This window comes from Equus asinus, chromosome 11, assembly GCF_041296235.1.
Source record: "Equus asinus isolate D_3611 breed Donkey chromosome 11, EquAss-T2T_v2, whole genome shotgun sequence".
In the NCBI taxonomy this organism is placed as follows: Eukaryota; Metazoa; Chordata; class Mammalia; order Perissodactyla; family Equidae; genus Equus; species Equus asinus.
In genome coordinates, this window is record NC_091800.1 from 73,378,170 (window position 1) to 73,401,758 (window position 23,589).

The 23,589-nt window shown below is 38.0% G+C and overlaps 1 protein-coding gene and 1 pseudogene across 5 annotated transcripts in view; one reads left to right on the forward strand and one right to left on the reverse strand.

Moving 5' to 3' along the window:
- PCCA (propionyl-CoA carboxylase subunit alpha) overlaps positions 1-23,589 on the forward strand; it is a 394,848-nt gene that overhangs the window by 314,128 nt on the left and 57,131 nt on the right. For 4 of the 5 annotated variants that reach the window (XM_014839245.3, XM_070520102.1, XM_014839234.3 and 1 more), the window contains exon 21: positions 8,308-8,361. In XM_014839245.3, coding sequence (XP_014694731.1) covers positions 8,308-8,361 — 54 coding nt within the window. Of the gene's footprint in view, positions 1-6,323; positions 7,027-8,307; positions 8,362-23,589 lie in introns of those variants that run through there. The other variant, XM_044779738.2, reaches the window with a different exon arrangement.
- LOC106829755 (large ribosomal subunit protein uL29m pseudogene) lies at positions 7,099-7,841 on the reverse strand (annotated as a pseudogene).

Here is a 23,589-nt window from a genome sequence, read left to right on the forward strand (position 1 = left end):
ACAAAAATTAACAAAAAATGAATTAAATACCTAAATGTCAGACCTAAAATTATAAAACTCCTAGAAGAAAATATAGGCAAAAACTTCTTAACATTGGACTTAGCAATGGTTTCTTGACTATAACACCAAAATCATAGGCAACAAAAACAAACAGAGACAAATGGAACTGCCTCAGCCCTCAAAACTTTTGTGCATCAAAGGACATAATCAACAGAGTGAAAAGACGTCCTATGAAATGGGAAAAAACATTTGCAAATCATATATCTGATAAGGGGTTAATATCTAAATTATATAAAGAACTCTTTCAACTTCACAACAAAAAAACAAACCTGATTAAAAAATGGAAAAAGGGGGCCAGCCCCAGTGGCCTAGTGGTTAAGTTCTGTATGCTCTGCTTCAGCAGCCCAGGTTCAGTTCCTGGGCACGGACCTACACCACTTGTTTGTCAGTAGCCATACTGTGGTGGCGGCTCACATACAAAAAAGAGGAAGATTGGCAGCAGATGTTAGCTTAGGGTGAAACTTCCTCAGCAAAAAAAAAAAAAAAAAAAAACATGGACAAAGGATTTGAATAGACATTTCTCCAACAGTCACATACAAATGGGTGACAAGCATATGAAGAGATGCTCAACACCACTAATCATGAGAAAAGTGCAAATCAAAACTGCAATGAGATATTACCTCACATCCATTAGAATGGCTACTACCAAAAAAACAGAAAATAATAAGTGTTGGTGAGCCATGGAGAAATTGGAACCTTTTGCACTGTTGGTAGAATTGTAAAGTGGTGCAACTGGAAAACAGTATGGGAATTGCTCAAAAAATTAAAAATAGTGCTAGCATATGATTCAGCAATCCCAGTTCTAGATATATATATAAAAGAACTGAAAGCAGGGTCTTGAAGACATATTTGCTGCCCATGTTCACTGCAGCATTATTCACAATAGCCAAGAGGTGGAAACAACCCAAATATCTACAGTGGATGAATAGATAAACAAAATGTGGTCTATACATACAATGGAATATTATTCAGCCTTAAAAAGGAAAGAAATCTTGTCACATGCTACAACATAGATGAACCTTGAGGATTATGCTAAGTGAAATAAGCCAGACACAAAAAGACAAATACTGTGTGAATCCACTTAAATGAGATATCTAAAGAGTCAAATTCATAAAGACAGAAAGTAGAATGGTGGTTACCAGGATCTAGGGGGAAGGAGCAAAGGGAAGTTTTTGTTTAATGAATATAGAGTTTCAGATTTGCAAAATGAAAAAGTTCTAGGGATCTGTTTCACGATGGCATAAATATACTTAACACTACTGAACTCTATACTTAAAAATGGTTAAAATGGTAAATTTTATGTCATGCATTTTACCACTAAAAAATTTTTTTTTGTTAGTTGAAAATCATAAGAGGCAAGATAATTTTTAAAAAGAAATACAAAAACTGATTTCAAGACTAACTGAAACAGCAGTATCAAGACAGTGTGGTATTGGTAAATAGGCAGGTGGTTCAGGAGAACAGAATAGAGTCTAGAAATAGATCCAGATGTGGATGGTCAGTTGATTTTTGTATTCAATGGGAAATTCTCTTAAACAAGTGGTGCTGGGACAACTGAATGTCCATTTGGGGAAAAATGAGCTCATTTGTTAGACGGCAGATTAGTGCTTGCCTGGAGGCAGGGACCGAGGTTGGACCGTGAAAGCCAGGCAGAACCTTTGGAGGTGGTAGAAATGTTCTGTGTCTTGATTGCAGTGGTGATTTTTTACAACTGTCAAAAAGTCATTGAATTCTATACTTTAAATGGAATGCAGTTGTTTTTGCATACATTATGCTTCAATGAAGTTGATTTTTTTTTAAGTGGGTATCAGAGGATTAGAGGGGAACCATAGATGAGATCACACAGAGGAAGAATGTGGATGGAAAAGAGAAGAGAGCTGAGGACTGGGTCCTGGGGCCAGCCAGTAGTTAGAATTGAATGAAGAGGTGAAGCCAGCAAAAGAGGCTAGGAAAAAGCTGCCAAGGAGGTAGGAGAACAACCAGGAGGTGAGGTATCCCGGAAGCCAGTTATAGTGTTCCTGAATACGATGAGGACAAAACTGATGGATAGGTAAGGCAAGATAGAAATGGTAGGTGACCTTGACAAGAATGATTGCGGCTGATTAGTGGGCACAAAAGCCAGATGACAGTGGGTTCTAAAGAGAATGAAAAGTGACAAAATGGAGACCATGAAGATAGACAACTTTTCAAGGAGTCTTGCTTTAAAGGAGAAAAATAAATGGGGTAATAAGCAGCTTGAGGGAAATGTCTATGGATGTTTTTTTATTCTTTGCATTTTATTTGTGGAAGGAACTGGATTATTTGTCCTGTAGAGTTTTCCATTGTCAGGATTTAGCTGATTGCATCCCAGTGGTGTAGTTTAACATATTCTCTCACCTCTGTCTTCTATAATCAGATTCAGATGCCTTTATCTTTGGCATGACAAATCATAAGTGATCTGGTATGCCTCCAATAACAGGCACATACTGTCTGGTCATCTCTCTGTTGATGCTCAAGCTTAGGTCAACAAATTCATTAAGGTTTACAAAATGATGATGTTCTCTTTTTGCCTTTCTTTCTTCATTTACTACCTGGAATAATTCTTTAAAGAGAAATTCCGCTTCAACTACTTCTTGGGTTACCCAGGAGTACAGTTTTCATAGGAAATAAATGAATGCTTGTTCCTTTCTTTTTACTTGTTAGTGCTGTTGAATGGATTCCACCTCCCAGCGACTGTGTGCAGCAGAGCAGAACCCTGCCCAGTGTTTTTGTGCCATCCTCTCACCTTCTGGCGCTATATCAGACAATGCTCCACTGCTATTCACAGGGTTTTCATGGCCAGTTTTTTCGGAGGTGTGTGGTCTGATCCTTTGTCATCGTCTGTCTAGTGTGGAGGCTCTGCTGAAACCTGCCTAACATGGGTGGCCCTGCTGGTATTTGAAATACTGGTGGCATAGCTTTCAGCATCACAGCAGCACGCAGCTGCCACAGTATGGCAACCTACAGACGGGTAGTGTGGTTCCCTGACCAGGAAACACACCTGGCCTGCAGTGGTGAGAGCACTAAATCTTAACCATTAGACCACCAGGGCTGGCTTCCTTTTACTTATTAGTTCTCAAAATAAAGAGTTGGTTTCCTATCATTCTCCAAAAGTGACTAAATTAGGGTATTTTGTTTTTGTTTTTCGGTATCCATTTTGAACTCATGGGTTTAAGCATACTTGATATGCTTTAATTCATTGCAGTTATCATCCTTATTGATGGTCAAATTGTCCCATCTTTGGCCAGAAAGAGTTTCTTCACGTTGGCTCCTGAGTCTTTTTGACATGGCCCCAGTCTTTGATAGCTCCTTTACTTTCTGATATGACAAGTTGTGGCAGCCTCACTTCTGCCCCAGACCTGGGATCAGCTGTTTTCCCCAAAAGCCTTGATTTCTTTGAGTGGAAGTGGTATTTGTAGACAACAGTTGGGGTGCTAGGGATGTTTGTTGCTACTAGGCCTTTTCATGTTTCTGGTGAAGATTCAGAAACTATGCCACCATTGCCATCTTCTCAGAATCTAGTGGCCACACTTTTCAATCAGATAATTTCTCATTCTGAAGAACTGTTATGGTTGAATCTGTGCTGTATTATCAAGGTGATTAATTTACTGACTATACTGATAACTATGACTAGACCCTGTGGCTCTTCTTTTCTGCCACAGGCTTCCAAGGAAGGACCATTGAACCACCACTAGGATGAGTCCTGGTCTGGTAGTATGGGCATGCTTTAACTGAGTGTTTTCCTCACTACTCTTAAGACCTCAGCAGTATCAAAGTCAGCATGTTATTGGACTGCCTATCCACAATCTTAATCATTCTACACCACTCCTTTCACTAATTTCTTGACAATTACACCTCTAATTTTCACCAACTAAAACTTCTGCTAGACAATTGAAGATTGAGAGATATATGGGTCACTCTTATATTTCATAGTATGGAAAAACTTCAGAATTCTTGGTGAAGATTGATCTTATGTTTCCATTTCTGCAGCCACTGACTTGTATGTTGTTGAGATTAAGGAGGTAGTGCAAGAAATGGTCCTTGTCCTTAAAGAACTCATCATCTAATTGACGATGTAGTCTAAGACATTGTAGAGATATTCCATCCTGCACAGTCAAAATGCTTGGTTTGGGGTTCTTATTCTCCCACTGCAATGTAGGCAAGTTACTTTTTACATTCCTATAACTTTAGTTTCTTCCTAAGTGAAATAAAATTTAGACTTTCAGTTCTGTTTGCCCTCCAAATTCTAAGTTTCTGTGAATGAATCAGGCTTAGTTGTACTGTTGTGTTTGCCTAGCCCTTGAGTCCTCCTACCTGAGTGATTGCAATAGCATTTTCCTTGGCTCACAGGCCAGTGCCTCTTCTGTTCCTGTATATCCTCAGCCTTACCTCAGACCATCAATCTTTCTGAAACATAAACATGTTACTCCCCGGTTTAAGTATAAGAACTTTGTAAAGTATGAACTCTCTCTGTGCAAGATGTGACCTGGCTCTGGAATTCCTTTTCAGTTTCCTTTCTTGCCTCTTCCCTCCGTCACCCAGACCTATCTCTGGCTGTGCTGAACTACTCACTATTCCTTAAACTCACCATGCTTTTTCTTCATCTGGAATTTGCATAAACTGTCCCATCAGATCAAAAGTTTCTCTTTTGCTTCCCTTTTGGAGAATTTTTAATACCCGTCTCTAATGTCTCTCTGCAAGTCTTCCTTAACCTTTCTGGGCATTTAGCTGGTCTGGCCTCTTATCCTATAATACTTTGTACATTTTGTACTATGGATTCATCATATTGAATTATAGTTTATTTTGAATTCTGTTCTTTCCTTTAGTCTCCTGGAGGGTGGATCTTAATTCAGCTATCAGTGGTCAATACATAGTGATGGATAGATGGCTGGATGGTTAGATGGATGACTAAAGTAGAAGTGCCAGGATCAGAACCTGGGATGCAAGCCTCAATTCTAATCCCGTAGAGCACTGAGGGAAAGAATCTATTTTATTCTATTCTGTATTATTTCTTTTTTGCGTTTATTAAGTTATACATGTCCATATAGAAGAATAGGAATAACAGCTAAGCCGAAAAGAGGTCAACTAATATCTTCCACCCGGGAATAACAGTTAACTGTTTTATGTGCGTTATGTGTATTAGAATTTTATTTATAACATACAGAATTTTTTAATAAGAGTTATTCTGAATATACTGTTTTGTTTTTTCTTTTTGCACTTGGAAATATACTATAACATTTTTCATGTCTCTGAAATTGTTAAATGGCTGCATGGATATACCATAATTTATTTAACCAGTTTGTTTTGTTTATCATTTAGTTTGCTTGAAATTTTTAGATTCTATAAACGACACTGTGATGACATTTTTGTAGCTGTATTCTTCTGCCTACTCATGACTTTTTTCCTTGGGATAAATTCTTAACAGTGAAATTAATGGATAAAAATACCGTTTTTGAGTTTTCTATACTGTACCACACCACCTGGAGTATGCTAGTCAGATTACTGTTGTGTCAAGTCACTTGGCAGTACTTTCGGGTAGGGTAAACATTTTGGTCTCGTTGTATATTAAACCATTTTCCTTCTTATTGATCTAACCTCCCTCAATCAAGGAATCAGGGGCTCAACCTGGATTCTGAAGGTTTCCTCTGGCTTCTATGACTTTAGTGGTCATAAAGATGGGAGTTGGTAAACCTCCCCTTTTTAAAAGGAGTAAAATTAGGCTACTTCCATAATAGTTCATGACAGACAGTTGTGTGAGGGTCACTAATACTCCCTCTGGGGCTACATCTGGGAACTTTAAAAAAATTCATAGCTACTTAGTTAGAACTGCTTTATATGTTTGTATAGTCTTTGAAGCCACTGGATCCTCTCTGGTTAGCACACGAAAGGAAGAATTTTGAAGAACAGGTTAGGATAAATAGAGTAATTTTACTGATGAGAATTATCTGGAAAAAGTGTAATTTACTTCCAATGTACTATTTAGTTATCCATTTTTAGTAAACTAAAATTCAAACAAGTAAGATACGCATAAATAATATCATATTCACTTTGAACTTATTTTATTTACAAATAAATGCATAACATAGAGGTTATTTCTTTTTTTATTACTCTCTGAACGTAGAAGAATTGTATTGTTCTCATTGTTGTCTTAAACAAATATGAACTCAGTTTTTATAACAACTTTATTGAGATATAATTCATACACCATACAGTTCACCCAAAGTGTACAACTGAGTGTCTTGTAGTTTCTTCACAGTTATGCAGTCATCACCACAGTCAACTGTAGAACATTTTCACAGCCCGAGAAGAACCTGCATCCTAATTAGCAGTCATCACCACAGTCAACTGTAGAACATTTTCACGGCCCGAGAAGAACCTGCATCCTAATTAGCAGTCATCACCACAGTCAGCTGTAGAACATTTTCACGGCCCGAGAAGAACCTGCATCCTAATTAGCAGTCATCACCACAGTCAGCTGTAGAACATTTTCACAGCCCGAGAAGAACCTGCATCCTAATTAGCAGTCATCACCACAGTCAACTGTAGAACATTTTCACAGCCCGAGAAGAACCTGCATCCTAATTAGCAGTCATCACCACAGTCAGCTGTAGAACATTTTCACGGCCCGAGAAGAACCTGCATCCTAATTAGCAGTCATCACCACAGTCAGCTGTAGAACATTTTCACAGCCCGAGAAGAACCTGCATCCTAATTAGCAGTCATCACCACAGTCAGCTGTAGAACATTTTCACAGCCCGAGAAGAACCTGCATCCTAATTAGCAGTCATCACCACAGTCAGCTGTAGAACATTTTCACAGCCCGAGAAGAACCTGCATCCTAATTAGCACTCCTTCCCTGTTTCCTCCCAGCCCTCCTCCCCCAGGCAGTCACCAATCAACAACCAACCTTCCATCCTTCTTTTGTTATTAAAATGGGAATTTAATTTGTACTTTATGCCTGATTTTTTTAAAAGTCTGGTAGAAGCATGACTGCTTCCAGAGTTAGCATGGCATGTTAGTACTTAGACCAACTGAGAAGTAAATAGTCATTAACTATTTAAAAAATTTATTAAATTTTTATTAAATAATTTATTAAATAAATTTTATTTAAAAATTTATTACTGAAAACAATTTCTTTATAAACCACTTAACATCCATTTACTTTTGTTTGTAGACTATTATCCAAGAAAAACAAAATAGTAAATTAAGAGTTCTGTGGGCTTCAGAAAGGTGTGGAAACTATTCCTGAAGAAATTTTTTTCTTTTTCTCTAAACTTTTCTTCCTTGCCTCAATGTGGGCTTCCTTCTCAAGTCTCACTCTGACAAAATATTCTGCATAGGGCATTGCAAAGGATCATTTCCTACTGTATCTCCTACTTAGGTATCAAGTACAGGCCACTTCTTGAACCTGTGCCAGATGAATTGTCCGAAGATGTCTCTTATCACCAGATCTAGCTTTCTCTTGAGCAGTCTGAAGAAGCCTTGGGATATCTTCTCTTTCCTGGACAACTTTAATGCCTCCATGGAACCTGCTACCTTTTCTAACCATTCTAACTTTTCTAACTTGGCACTGGCAATCTCTGCCACTTGGCCTCCTGCTCTAGAGTTCGGAGCATGTTTCTTCCTTTAGTAGGGCATACCAAAGTTTATGTATTTCTTCCTTACTTTTGTTCCTTAATTGCTGACAGGTTCGTGAAGCTACAAGTTTCACTTTTTCTTCCCCCTACTTCTTTGGGTCATCAGAAAAGTCTTCCAGTCCTTTCCTTAACAAAATGATATAAAGTAATCTAGATTAGTGAAAAGATGTAACATCTGTTGTAATCTTGGGCAACAAACTAAGAGAAAACCTGCAACTTGTGCTACCCGGGGCCTGAGCAATTATTTTTGACCTGAAAGTCTTCAGAGCAGCTGAGAGTCTCTGCAAAGAATGGCGAAACTGTTCAGTCTGCTTCCTGCCTCTGTGGATGTGTCTATTCTGGACATTTCATGTTAACTGGAATCACGTAATATGTGATCTTTTGTGACTAACTTCTGTTGTAGCATGTATTAGTGCTTCATTTTTTATGGTCAAATAATATTCCATTGTATAAAAATACTTTATTTTGTTTATCCGTTTATCACTTGATGGACATTTGGGTTATTTGGCTATTAAGAATAATGCTGCTATGAACATTCATATACATGTTTTTGTGTGATTGCAAATTCATTTTACACTTCTTTTTTTTCCAGTGTCTTTCTCGAGAAGCAGGTGGAACCATGAGCATTCAGTTTCTTGGTACGGTGGTAAGTATGAAAGAATTATTACTTTGTATATTCTCTTAATTTACTGAGAAAAAAAGTGTTCAACTAGTTTTAGCCCATGTGTTTGAACCTGGCTTCATCGTGATTCTAGTTTGCTGTTAAATGAGATGTCTTGGTATAACGAAATGGGTTCTTTAATGTATTAGTGAAGTTTCCATGATAGAATAACTTTTGCTATTTCTTTTTAGAGAGAAAATAGTTTTTAAAATTATTTGCAGTTTGTTGAGTACTTTAAGTGCTTTTTCTACTGGAGATTTTCTCCCTGTTTTTATAATAAAAATAAGAACGTATCATATAAAGATGCTTTTGAAAATAGTGGCCTCAATGGGTGTTTTTTGCTCAACTTTTCCTTCTAGTTTTCTCTATTAGGTCCTTTCAAGTCCACATTTCTAATGAAATTGAATTATAATTTTGTGTCTTGATTTTTTTCTCTTAAAAGCCTATTAATCATTTCCCATATTGCTATAAAATATTTATAAGCATCATTTTAATGGAGCTATATTTAACATTCTGATGAGTAGAAGTGACATATTTTACTTATCCATAAGTTCCAACTATTGGATTTTTAAGTTACCCCTAACTTTTTGCCATTACTAATGGTGTTCTAATGAACAATGCCATGTGTTTTGCTTTTTTGATGTTTTGAATTATTCTCACACTTATATATTTTCAAAAATTTGTAAGTTATATTTCCTTCTAAATAGAGTCAAAACCATGAATAACTTCATGGCTTAGTTGCATGTTGCCAATTTGTTCCTATCTCTTTAGAACACCATTCATCATATATTATAATACCACTTTGTACTCTCACTAATATTAGTTATCATTTTCAAAATTATTTAACTCTATCTGGTGAAAAGAAATTTATGGTTATTATTTTTGCTTAGAAGTTTATAATTATCATATTATTAGTAGTCTGTTATAATTTTCAAAATAATTTAACTGTTTCAAAGATACTTTATTGTTATAATTAACACCTACCTGTTTATTGCTATTGTGTTTGAATATTTCTCCATGTATTCATTTGCTAAGCATCATTTATAATTTGTAAAATGCCTGTTCATGTCCTTTGGGTACCTTGTTTAGATTGCGTATTTCACATTGGATATTTCTGTTAGCTCTGTGAGTTTATTGAGAATATCACAGAGGCTTGTGGCTTGGATCAAAAGAGTAGTGATTTTGCAGCTATTGAGAGAGGAAGGATACTACTAATAATGTGCATTTATGAGGTGTAATGGAGTTTACGTATTAATAAGTACATGTATAGTATATATACATATGGGCACTTGCCCAGTATAATGTAAATATTAAGTGTTGTACCTTTGACTTGCAGTTATTCTTATTTTTCTGATTAAAAAAGTATACATGCTTATTTTTTTAATTTAAAAACTTAAATGTTATTTAAATGTATGTTGTAAGAAATTGCATTAGTCGGGGTTCTCCAAAGAAATGGAATCAACAGGGGTGTGCGTGTATGTGTGTGTGTGTGTGTATTATTTATGTAAATACAGAGAGAGAGAGAGGGATTGATTGATTTTAAGTAATTGGTTCACATCATTGTGGAGGCAAGTCCAAAATCTGCAGGGTAGGCCAGGGAAGAACTGCAGTTCAAGTTCAAAGACAGTAGTGTGCTTGCAAGATTCCTTCTTGCTTGAGAGATCAATCCTTTTTCTTCAGTTGGTTGAATGAGGTCCACCCACATTATGGCGGGTAATCTGCTTTGCTCGAAGTCTACTAATTTAAATGTTAATCTCATCTAAAAAATGCCTTCATCGAAACATCTAGAATAATGTTTGGCCAAATATCTGGATACTGTGGCCTAGCCAATTTGACACATAAAATTAACCATTATAGTTATATGTAGCCATCCCATCCCCGAGAGGTATTTAAGTTATTAACAATAGGTATATCCTTCCAGAAATACAATTATGCGTCTTTTCATGCAACAATAATTTGTGGACATCTTTCCAAATCATCTGTGTCATTCTTTTTAATGGCTACCTATAATTATATCATGTGGTGGTTTTTCTGTACCTCAGTGCTCATGCTAGAAAGGGCACTTACGCTGTCTCTGCTACTTAATGACTCTCCTTGGGTTCTAATAGATTTCTCAACCTTCATATATTGAAAACTGAGCTCTTGATAGCCACAACCTGCAAAAAACCAAGCAAATGAAGTTTCTCCTGTAATTTTTCCTATCTCAAACAATGGCAACTTGAGCTAAAACCTTGTATTTTCCTTGATTCCTCTCTTTCTTCTACCACTCCCACTGCCCACATCCTGACCAAAGCCTTTGTCATCTTTTGCCTGAATTACTACAGCAGCCAAAGCCTTCCCATGTCCTCCCTAGCTCCCTCGTCTATTAATAATAATACAGCAGTGAAAGTGGTCCTTTTAAAAGATATATCAAGTTAGTTGGCCTTGTTACCCTTCTTCAAACATGTCAGGCACACACCTCAGGGTCTTTCCATTTGGCTTTCCTCGGCTAGGACTGTCTGCCTGTAGATATCTGCATAGGAGGTTCCTTCACTTCCAAGACTTCACACAATAGCCGTCTCCTTAGGGAAGGCTTCCTAGTCACACCGTTTACAATTTTGACCACCCTGTCCAATGTTTTATTTCCCCTTTCCCCCACTTTATGCTTTTTCTATGACATACCATATATTTTACTTTTTCAAATTTATTTATTGTCTGTCTTTCCCACTTGAATGAAATAAGTTCCACGAGCATAGGGCTTTTTGTCTGTTTTGTTCACCACTCTTTGCCCAGGACTCAGAACAGGGCCCTAGTGTATAGTAGGCAGTCAGTGAAGACTTGTCGAATGAATGAATGAAATCGACAAGTGTTGGACCTAAGTATTGGATTTGAAAAAGAAATGTGAAGAAAGCAAATATAGAAACAAATGGAGAAAAAGAAAAGTAGACTGTTTGGGACCTTGGAGATGAACTAATCTGTCTTCCTCAGGTAAGGAAACTATGCATCAGGAAAGAGAATTCGTTTTACCCAAGGTTTCACCTCTAGTTTGGTGGGGAGAGCTGAGAAGAGTGCTCAGATTTCTCAGGTCTCAGCCCAGTGCTCATCCCATCAGTAAATGCCCATTAACTTTATTCCCTTTCATCCACTTGAGGCACCCAAAACACGCTGGAAAAAAATACCTCAACAACCAACAAAAAGTCACCTGAAAAAAAGGACAAGAGGAAAGGAGAATTTTATGTAGCTGACACTTCCCTCTTCCTCTAGTAAATAAATGATTGATTACTCGCTAACAAATGCCAAAGAGGCTCCGTATCCCCTTTATTTATATAGTTTATACAGAAAATTTATACAGTCAATTTCTAGAGCAATTTCTAATTACCATAAAATTCTACAACTCAGCAGTTTGGATGGCCGATGTAGTTTGTTATGATGTGTTTTTCTATGTGTATTATTAGCAATAATAGATCAGTATGGAAGAGGGAAAGAAAGTTTTGAGATAGTGGGACTGTTACCACAGATATGGATTGATTTCTAGCTGGCATGTGCTGTATCAATCCAGATTGTCTAAAGCAGACGTGGTTTCCAAAACTTGCAGGTCAGGAAGAGCAATGGCATGTCATCTGGCACAGATGAGACTTCCATACACATTTGTCTTTGTGAGAATCCTTGTAGAATTTTCTATACAAGTTGTTTTTTGTTTTTTCTTTTTGATATTGAGAACATGACCTTCAATGTTTGAAGAAGAGTTTAATTTTAGACTTTGAGAAGTAGTTTTGTTGTATCAGTAAGGTTCAAAAATGTTACTGTTTCAACTTAAAGAAGGTCCAGACTTAAAAGTAATTAATTTCATTCATTTTTTACTCACTCTGAACTTTAAAAAAAATATGTTTATTTTCATTTTCAATAAAATAAATTTCATTACATTTTAAAAAGTTGGTTTTGTTAGATATTATATTATGTAAATATTAAATATTCTATAAATGTTAAAGATAGACTTTACATCTTTGTAAAATATGTATAAAATAACATTTACAAAATATTTGTAAGTTAGTAAGAGTAGTGATACAACAAAGACTCGTATATTCCCTGTAGAGTTTTTAAAAATAATAGTATTATCATTGTTTTGGAAGTTCACTCTGTGGTCCTCCCCAATCCTGTCACCCTTTCTCCCCCTTCATGGAGAGCTTCTTCCTGATTTTTGTCACTCTTTGCCTTTCTTTATAATTTTTCCACGTATTTGCTTCCTAAATATTATACGTCTTAGTTTTGCATGTTTTAAACTTGAAGTACATAGAATTATATTCTGTAATCATCTGTGACTTGGTTATTTTGCTCTGTGTTGTTTGTGAGACCCACCTCTACTGCTCATGGATACTTGAGTGGTTTCCAGCGTTTTGCTGTGACTCTCAACACTGCTGTAAGCATTTATGTACATGGGTACCTGTATCCTGGTTGCACATGTGCCATAATTTCTTTAGGGTTAGGATTTGAGTTAGTTTATGTGCATTGAATATGCAGTGAATGAGTTACTTTGTTTCATATCTTCACTAATACCTGATATTATCAGAATTCTTAACTTTCGCCAGTGTGAATAGTGACCTCATTATGGTTTTAATTAGCTTATCTTATTAATGAGGTAGAACACCTTTTCCAGTGTTTATTGGCCATTTCCATTTGTTGACTATTGAGTCTCCTCCTCTGTGAAGTACCTCTCTTCAAGCCTTTTGCCCATCTTTCTATGGATTGAGACTGCATAAGTATATTTTAGTCTATTTATGTCATTTAGATTTTTAATAATAAGGCAAGAAGGGTTAGGTTGGGACCATATGATTAGTTCCAACAAGGGCCTATGGATGGAACTGATTGTCAAGAACTGCAGAGGGTATGAGATTTTACCCTATTTGAGACTACACATTAGTCCACTGAAGAGACTCTAGGGTCGGAGATGAAGGACGGTTTATTACAGCAATAACAGTAGCCAGAATATCATTATTTTTGTACCAATTCCCTGAGCCCCAGTTCCCGTAGGGCATGTGAAAAGGGTAAGATGACAGCTGCATATGCAATGGATTGTCTGGTGGTAGAGGGACCTAAGCTTAGTGAACCTGAGTCTTTTATAAGGGGCAGTAAGCATGCCTGCACTTTGCTCTGGACGGAAACACTGTATCTTCCAAGGCTGTTTGCTATATAAACATCCTGAGAAAAATAGTCTAGAACAAAGGACAGTCAGTGCCTTGCTCACAAGAAATGAAGGAATATGAGGGACCTGTGGAGAGTTGTCTCCTTATAGTGATATATGTCACCTCTGGTCAGAGATAGCCAAGAGCAGGTTTGAGCTCTCCAGGCCCTACTGTGTCCACCCTGGAAGCTCTGTGTTTGGTTGTTGAGCCCCTATCAGTGTGGGTCCCTGGGTGAATAGTGGAGCTGAGCACTGCCACCTCTAACCTTCAGTGGACTGAGATTTTAGTGTATAACATAGCTTATCCTAATACACATCCTTGGAACGTAAAGGACTATCTTCTGTTCATAGAACCACTTATCTACTTATATAGATTCAGATTCATATATAAGTTATAGATTTGAGATTCAGAAGATCTATTTTAAAGCCTTTGGCTCATCAACTTTCAATCTAAGCATAAGATCTCTCCTTTTTGTTTTGCTGTTATTTAGAAATTGTCAGGTAGTGTTTTTGTATAATGAAAGGCATAATCTTCCAAATTAGTACAATGGGGCATTGAAAGATGAAATTTGTACCTCTGTGACCCAGAGGAATATTTGAATTGGGTATACATATAAATTCAGAACATCCCCATTTTAACCTTTAGTATCTATCAATTTCATTATTGTTCCTAAAATGTAGTATATAGGACTCTCTTCATTTCCTAGGGCTGCTGCAACAAATTATGGCAAATTAACAAGCAAGGTGGCTCAAAACAACAGAAATCTGTACTCTCGTAGTTTGGGAGGTCTTAAATTGAGGTGTGGGCAGAGTTGGTTTCTTCTCGTGACTCTCACAGAGAATCTGTTTCTGCCTGTCTCCTAGCTTCTGGTGGCTGCAGGCATTCCTTGGCTTGTAGCTGCATCACGCCAGTCTCTGCTTCCATCCTCACGTGGGTTTCTTCCGTGTCTGTGTATGTTCATTCACATAAATGCAAGGATACCAGTCATTGGATTTAGGACCCACCCTTATAAAGTAAGACCTCATCTTAACTAATTACACTGCAAAGACTCTATTTCTAAATAAGGTCACATTTTGAAGTTCCAGGTGGATGTGAATTTTTGGATGACAATATTCAACACAGTACACACTTTGTATGGGCATGAAAGCATATTTGACATGTTTTAAAAATTAAAAAATTCCTCAGGCAGTTTATCTGCAAAACATTTTATAAGTAGAGCATTATTCCTTAGGTCTGTACTTTATTAATACCTGACTTGAGCACTGCCATTTGTTTTTCCAAGTATTTTTGACCCTGTTATCACCACCCATATGAGTGGTGTCATGTATCCCCTACTCAAACACGCTGAAACACTGATGAAAGTTATGCCTAATTTTCGGAAGACAAAAGTAAGCATAGAGAGGTGAAATGACTATTCTGTGCCAATAACTAGTCTGTGCTAAAAACCAGGATGCAAAACCAGGTCTCTCTGACTTTCAAATCAAGCTGTTAACCATCAAAGTGCCTTAAAAACAAATTGCTTTACTGCATAATCGAGGGAGCCCTTTGCAGTTACTACTCAGTTCAGCTCTCTTAGTCAGCTTGGGCTGCTATGACAAAATACCACAGACTGGGTGGCTTAAACAAGAGACATTTGTTTCTCACAGTTCTGGAAGCTGAGAAGTTCAAAATCAAGGTGCCAGCAGATTTGATTCCTGGTGAGGGCCCTCCTCCTGGCTTGTGGGCAGCCACCTTATAGCTATATCCTCACATGGCAGAGAGTAAGTGCTCTGGTCTCTCTTCCTCTTAGTAAGGATACTAATTCTATCATGAGGGCCCCACTCATAACCTCATCAAACCGAATTACCTCCCAAAGGCTCCACCTCAAAATATCATCATATCGGCGGGTAGGGCTTCACATATGAATTTTGAGGGGACACAAACATTTAGTTCTTAATATACACTTAGTTGGTAAGCTGCATATCCCAGAATTTTTCCAGGGTATCTGTGCCTTTTCAAATTGTAGGTTGTCTGGGTTTTGTTTGTTTTGTTTGCATGTTTTTGGTGAAACTGAGTTTGTGTATATCAGATAATATAAGCTCACAAAGAAACAAAAGAGGGCTAGTGTTTTACTTAACCTGAATTCCTTTCTTGGAAGCTGCTTCACAATAAGGATGAATATTTTGTAATTTAAGAATGTAGAAGTTACCATTTTATTCCACGTTTTTGTATTGCAATCATTGTTTGTATTTAATTTATAAAGTACCATTATTTTTAAGGTACTATAATATTAAGGCAAACATATCTCAGTAAGACTGATTTTTTTTTCTTGTAAAAACAATGCATATTGCCCAAAAGAGAAAATAAGCCTTGACTATATTGAACAGCTTCTTCATAGCTGTGTTGTTGGCATTTACCCAAAGACTCTTGAGGAACTATCAAATTATATGTCTTTGAAGCTTAGCCAGAGATCTTAATGAAACCATATCATGCTAAAGTTCTTAAAGCTAATTTAAATCTCAAATTATACATTTTAAATTAAGTTTTTATTGATAATAAATATACTTTATTTCTTATTAGCCTTGAAAGCTTGAGTGATAATATCAGTAGAATAAACATGTTTTACAAAGATTTACCATTAAGAATGCTATTAATGTGACCCTTGATACACTGGCGCAATTAGATTTCAAAGTAAGCATTTATGAAGTAACAGCGATTAATGACAACCATCGAAAACAATTTTGAACTCCATCAGTTTAACTCAGGAGGGTAAACTTAATATGATAATTCATCTAGTTGAATTGTATCAGCTTAGCAGGAAAGTATGTAAATATGTGACCCTTACCTAGCTTCTAAATGGATGCTGTGCTGATAGATTTATCAGTTCCATTAAAGAACTTTGGGGAACTTTGGAATTTCAGCAATTGTTCCCTTGGAGGCTGAAAACCCAACCTGGTCTCATACTGGGACCATTCTGGTCTGCATATTTCCATAATTTGCCTTTGCTACTAATATGACAGCAAGACACAAATAACTGTTTCTAATAATATCAGATGGAGTTGTGGAGGACAGCATTTTAATGTAGTAAAAGACCTCCCCGTGGGGTTGTTATTGCTGCTATAGAACAGCAGCTACACAGTCGCAACTGTAGTCTCTTAATTGATTCGTTTAATTAGCACGAGCTGAAGCTTGGGCTGTATCTGTCATCTGATATCATAGGACCCACAATCTGCATCATTCATATTTAGAGATGTATAAACATCATCAAAAAGTTCTACTCCTTCTGAAAACTCACTTATGGACATTGAATTTTAATAGAGTATGCCTCCATTTGTTTGAAATCCAAATAATTGGAAAATGAAAAGAACTAGGTTTGTTATTGTTTTTCTTTATCAGTACTCTTTTGAGAAGTAAATGATATCGTGCATTTTTGGTTATTATTATCTTCCAAAAATAAACTTCCAGAGAACTTCTTCAGTCTTCTCTACCTTATAAATAGATAAGCAGTCCCTCTGTTTACAGGTCTGACTCATCTCTAGTCTCCATTTGCCTTTTTCTCCCTTCTGTATCCCGACCCTTTCTCTATATCAGTGGGGTCTCAGGAGTGACATGATGGCATATTGGCATTTCTTGTGCGCTAGTCCATGTCGCAGTCTACCTTTGCAGCCACCCTGAGTCTTGCCGGTTTAGGCTTCACACTTGTGTTCATCCCTTGGCAGGGCATCTTGCTCAATTGCTACTGGAGACTTGCACACCTAACCCAAGCTTCACTGGTCCCGATTCCCTTGGATGGGGATAAGAGGGGTCATGGGCAATGTCTGGCACAGAACCCCAGTGCCTTCCTCTGATGGCCACTTCCACCCCATACATGCAGGGCTCCGTCCCCACTGGTGGGGGTCAAGCTCTGCCTATTGCTGCCTTTTTCCTATCCAGCCATAGAAAGCAGATGATGGCCATAGAACAGACATATTTTGTGAAAGATTTTAGATACATTTTACAATGCTAAGAAAAAATAAATCTGTAGCATTCCATCTTGGCTTTTCCTCAAATACGCAAAATTTCAGCCAAAATGTGGGTAAAATAAGGTTTTATGAAATGGACTGTGAAATGCAATCCTAATGTTGAACATCATTTTGTGGTAACATGTGATCTGTATACCATGTGACCAACCTAAGAACAAATTTTTGGAATATAACTAAGTTTACTTTCTGTTTCTCGTCTTTTGAAATTGGCTTGCTGTATATAATTTGAAAGTGCAATTATTAATATCCTATTGTGTGAAGCATTTTGAACAAAAATTTTAAGAAATCGCGGACTGCCTGTTCCACTGCATGCCATGAAGTGTGCTAGATGAATGTGTCTGGGTCTCTGCCCTTAAGTAAACCCTGGCTGCAGGTAAACACAGACCAGCTGGTACCATGAGTACGTGGTAAGTGCCAAGATGGTTATGCACAGGCTGATGTGGTGGCAGAGAAAATTGTAGATCTTTTAGCTTTACTTTTTTCTTTTTCTGATGCAAAAAGCTGTATATATCGGTAGATAAAGTGTGGACCATAGGGCATAGCTCTCGGATTAAGAGTCTGTTTCCTATCTTATCAGACACTGCGTTTTGTTAGTGAGCATAAAGCCTAGCATTTAGTGGTAGTCCTACTAGTTAGTCATCACCTGTTATGTGATAGACATTGAGTTCTGGTGATTCAGAGGAAAAAGGTCTCCCTGCCAGCAGTGAGCCCACTGTCAACTAAGGATATAGCAATATTAGTGTGGTAAGAGTGATAATAGAGGTTTGTATGCAGTGGAGGTGTTCTGGGGCTTGGGAAGAGGCACTGGAGGAATTGCGAAAAGCTCTCCAGTGAATATGGACAGCTCATGCTAAGACTTGAAGGATGAATAGAGATCGCAAGCAGGAAGACATTTCAGATGGAGGGGAACAGCATCTGCAAAGGCCCTGAAACAGCATGTTCAGGAACTGCACTCTGTGATGATGGCACAGAAAGCAAATGGAATAAAAATGAATGAAGGTACGAAGGCATGAGGGTGCCCAGGTGTTTAAGGAAGAGCAGGTTGGCTGCTGAGGGTGGTAGATACGTGCCCAAGATCTGAATGGGAGGTGAAACTAGAATTGTAGGAACTAGATGTTGCAAGACCATGCTAAGGAGATTGGGCTTTATTCTCTAGACTTTGAAGGATTTTGAAAGAGGAGAGTCACGATGTCATCTGAGGTATGTTTTGATTTGATTTTAAAGAGAACTTGTGGGAGCAGGCAAATGAAAAAGAGGGAATATTGGAGAGCCTCCTCTTGAGGACTCAGTGTCCAGTTACATGTACTATGCAGACTTGAAATGAGCCTGAGGTTCCTAGATCTGATAACTGATGCAGTTAACTGAGGGAGAAAATCAAGAAGAGAAGAGTTACACCGGAGAAAAGGTGGAAAAGATAATGAGTTGGGTTTTTGATTGTTTTAAATTTGAAATGCCAGAGAGACGTCTATGATGTGAGGAAAATTTTTAGTCTGGAGATCACGAAAATGATTACGGGTGAGGATGTAAGTTGGTGCTTCGTGGACATGTAGAAGTGAGATCTGAAGGCCAGAAGTAGGTGACATTGCCCAAGGGGACAGTGAAGAAGGAGAGGACAGGCCCAGAAGGGACCCCTGGAAAATAGCCACATCTAGTGGGGAGGCTCCTAGCCTCTCTAATATCATCATTTAAAAATTACGTTATCTATTGTCCAAATCATTTATATTATAGGTGGCTATTGGAACCAATTTAGTGTAACGTCAATCATGATTTCACAGTATCCTAGGGTGTCTCTAATTATTTCGGAGTATCTCAAAATCCTGCTACCATCTGCCAGAGATCCTCAAAATAAAATTAATTTTAATGAATAACATAATGCCTTATATTTGTATGATGCTTTAGGGTTTTAGAATGCTTATTCAATTTGATTCAATTCCTAAGATAAACAAGCCATACAGCACCTTAGAGTTAGTTGTAAAAATTAGACACATGACACTCTTTGAAATGTTGTCAATTTAAAATATTTGAAATTATTGAGTTATATGTTTGCAAGAAATTTCATAAACCATTACTAGAATGCTAGGGAATATTGGGGCGGGCGGTGGAAGAGGAAGAAATGCTAAATAAAGCTTGATTCCTCCCTCCCCCACGTTTGAATCTCAAATCTCTCACTTGCTAGCTTTGTGAACTTGAACAAGTTACTTAACCTTTCTGTTCCTCAATTTTCTTATCAGGAAAAGATCTACTTTTATGGAAGTGGTGTGGATTGAATAAGAAAATGTTTGTAAAATGCCTGAAAACAGGAGGCACTTGGCATAAAGGAACTCAACTATTACTATTGCCCCTGAAAATATTTAGTACCTCTGTTTGCTTCATTTTGCCTCACACTTTTTTCTCCTTTTTCTTGCTTTCTTGGAGACATGCTAAAATCCGAAATTGTAATCTCCACTGAAATCACACTTGGGGTGCAGTCTACAGAGAAATTTGGAAGGAAAATATTTCTCTTTTATTTGGAGAGTCTAATTTTTGTCCATCCACGGTTATAACCTCCTGAGGTAGTTAACATATTATTTATCGCTGAGTGCTAAATGTAACACATGTATTTAAACCTGTACCTTGTGGTAGCAAGATACTTAAGAACATCTGCTTCCTTGAAGAGTAATGAAGTTCCCCAAGAACAGCCTTGACCAGGGAAGACTCAGTGCCTTGTGTTTGAAAGGCAAAACACTTCTGATGTAGGACAGTGGTTCTGATTTTATGATGGCGTTTATGGACCTTCTTTCCTGCAGCAGCCTCACGTTGAGGGTTATTCTTTGCAGTAGGCCATTTAAGGCTACTGTGGTGTGGTACTATAGATTGCTCATCTTGCGTGCCTGTAAATTATTTGACTGTTGCTATTTAACTCATGATGCGAACGATGTGGAAATGGCATCTTTTCTCATAGAAGCAAGGTCTGACAGTGGTTCTCAAACCTGAGTTTGTGTAAGAATCACCTGGAAACTTGCTAAAAGTGCAAATCCCCGGGCTCCATTCCCAGCGAAGCTGATTTCCCAGGTTTGAGGTGAGACGTAGGGATCTACATTTGTAGAAATAGTTTAAAATATACCAGGAGTAGGATTTGGAATATATTTTGACACTTGATATGTGACTAGTATCTAGTTTAGGAAAAGGTTACCAAGAAACACATTATATTAATGGTGTTAGGAGTCAAGCCTAGGAACAATGTTCTGAATATTTCTTATTATGACCGGATGGGACAAGCATTTGATTATTTGAACTAATTGGTAGATTAGTGTATATGTTCATAATACGTAACTTTTTTTAATCAGGGAAGGACATGATAAGACCGAAAGTATAATTACATTTATAGTATCATCAACTGTATCTTTTAGGTTTACTTATCAACTGCATAGTGGTTTAGATTTAGTCTGATTGATTTCAAATCCTACACCCACAGGACAGTGATAATTTTTATTTTTGGCCTAGAATGGGGTTTCTCAACCTTGCAGTATTGACAGTTTGAACTGGATAATTCTCTGTTGTAGGAAACTATTCTGTGCTTTATAGAATGTTTAGCAGCATCCCTGGCCTCTACTCACTAGATGCTAGAGCACCTCCTCAGATATAACAACCAGAATTGTCAACAAACATTGCCAAATGGCTCTGGAGGTGAGGAGGGGGCAAAATCTCCTTGAAATTGCCTTGAAAACAACTGGCCTAGACTACATATAATAGTTGGGGTTTCAGAGTCTTCTTTCCTATTTGGTAATAAGTCTAATGTTCTAGAGATAAAGTCTCTAGAACAGATGTGATACTTCCCGGTGTATTATACACATCCTGACCTACTCAAATGCCTTTTGCAGAGAAGATAACAACAACCTTTAGGTAGCCTCATGCTTGATTTGCTTTAGGAATGTGTTTAACTATTGGCTTTGTGGGAGTGTGTAAGGGTTACTCTTTCCTAGTCTTCCTCATATTGGATCATAAACCAGATGTGCCACGGATAGCCATTCGTGAAAGTTAGAAGTTCTAGTTTGTGTAATTGCACTCTGTTCATGTGGATCCTTTTTACCACTGGAATAGCTGTACTGTTATTGTTACCAGAGACCCTCACGTCTTGAGTCAACAGAGAGAGTGTATAGTTAATGCCTTATCTCAGAAGCTGCTGCTCTTCATCTGGTCCTCAATTTTGTAAAAGTCCTGTGATCTTCCTGGTGAGATGTATCAAATAGAGTATGTTACAAGCACCACCTCACAATGGCATTTGCAAAGAAGTATTTTCCTGTTCTTTTCCAGCTAGCGTAACTCTTTAATATTTTGTAGCACTTTCCCTCTGTGTGTGGGAAGTACGTGGCAGGATGCCTGGCAAGGCATGTGGGAGTCAAATAGTAGTGTCTCAGGTGCATATTTCTGAGAGGTAGCTTTCCCAAGCCGGCATATGTTTTGTATGGTGTAAATTCCCAAGATTGTGGGGGACAGCTAAGGTAATTACTAAGGTATCGGTGCTAATTACCCTAGGTAATTACCAAACATCAGGGGCACGTGAAACTGCCAAGTGCCCTTGTTTGAAATAGAACCCCTGCCTAATTTAAGGGGAGGGAAATAATTAGTGTGTTAAGTCCTAACCGTCACCCTTAGAGTGTACCATGTCCTAGAGTGAGCACCACTCCTGTCCTGTCTCAGCTGCTCAGTAAACTGGTCTTTAAAAGGGTGGCCAAGGACACAATGCTCCCTGAGTGCCTGCAATGCACTCGACGCTTTTCATTTGTCACCTCATTTAGTCCTCACAACGATTTGAGATCATCAGCAGAACCCCCATTTTACAGATGAGGTAACGCCTCTGTTGTAAATTTACAGAAATAAGCGATTTGTCAGAGGGGCAGCTATAGGATTTAAACCCAGGTGTCAACCTTGGCTTCCTTCACACTGGCGTCTAGGTGGCTGGGATTTAGGTCTTCCAGTGGCCCTTTGCACTTATTATTCCTGACTACCGGGTGGAGAGCAGCTTGTGGGCTTAGGGCCCAGCCACTAACGGGCTGGAATACTCCAGGTCTGGTCTCCCCTGCTTCCCCATGTGAGTTACTTTCATATTTGGCGGGGGGGAGGGGGTGTTCTTTTCTTCAGAAGGTAAAATTTATACAAGTAATTGTTCTAGATATTAAAAACAGATTAAAATTGCAATTTGATATATTTGATTTAGAGCCTTTCCTATCAATTAGAGTGTAAGAAAAGCTAGCTAATATTTAAGGGGATTAGTTTATGGAATACATGTTAAAGTGTGCTGTGAAAGATTGTCATTTAAGTATTTAACCTCTCTCTACTCTCCACTACTTTATTCAACCAAGCTGTGAGCCCCCTTGAAGGATTTTAGGAATAATCCAGGTGGTTTTTGAAGTATGGCTGCCTAGCAATATTTTGTAGTATTCCAAGTCTAGACCAGTGGTTCTCAACTGAGGTGATTTTGCTCCCCAGGGGACATTTGGCAATGTCTGGAGACATTTTGGCTGTTAAAACTGGTGGGCTCCTACTGGAATCTGGTAGGTAGCTTTCCTTAAATTTATTTATTTTTTTTTTTAAAGATTTTATTTTTCCTTTTTCTCCCCAAAGCCCTCTGGTACCTAGTTGTATATTTTTAGTTCTGGGTCCTTCTAGTTGTGGCATGTGGGATGCCGTCTCAGCGTGGCTTGATGAGTGGTGCCATGTCCGTGCCCAGGATCTGAACCGGCGAAACCCTGGGCCACTGAAGCAGAGCGCGCGCACTTAATCACTCGGCCATGGGGCCGGCCCCTCCTTAAATTTATTGTAAGCATCACCAGGGATGCTTCTGAACATCCGGCAGTAAACAAGACAGCCTCTACAAAAGAATGATCTGACCTAAAATATCAATAGTGCTGAAGTCGAGAGTCCTTGTCTAGACAGTAATTATGGAAAGGCCAAACATCTGTGACCATCTCCCCAACCTTCACAGAGCTCTCTGACCCTGTGCAAACTTACTCTCACGTGTTCCCTGGATAAAAGTCCACACCTATTCCAGCCTATTCATTTTAAGTTATCTC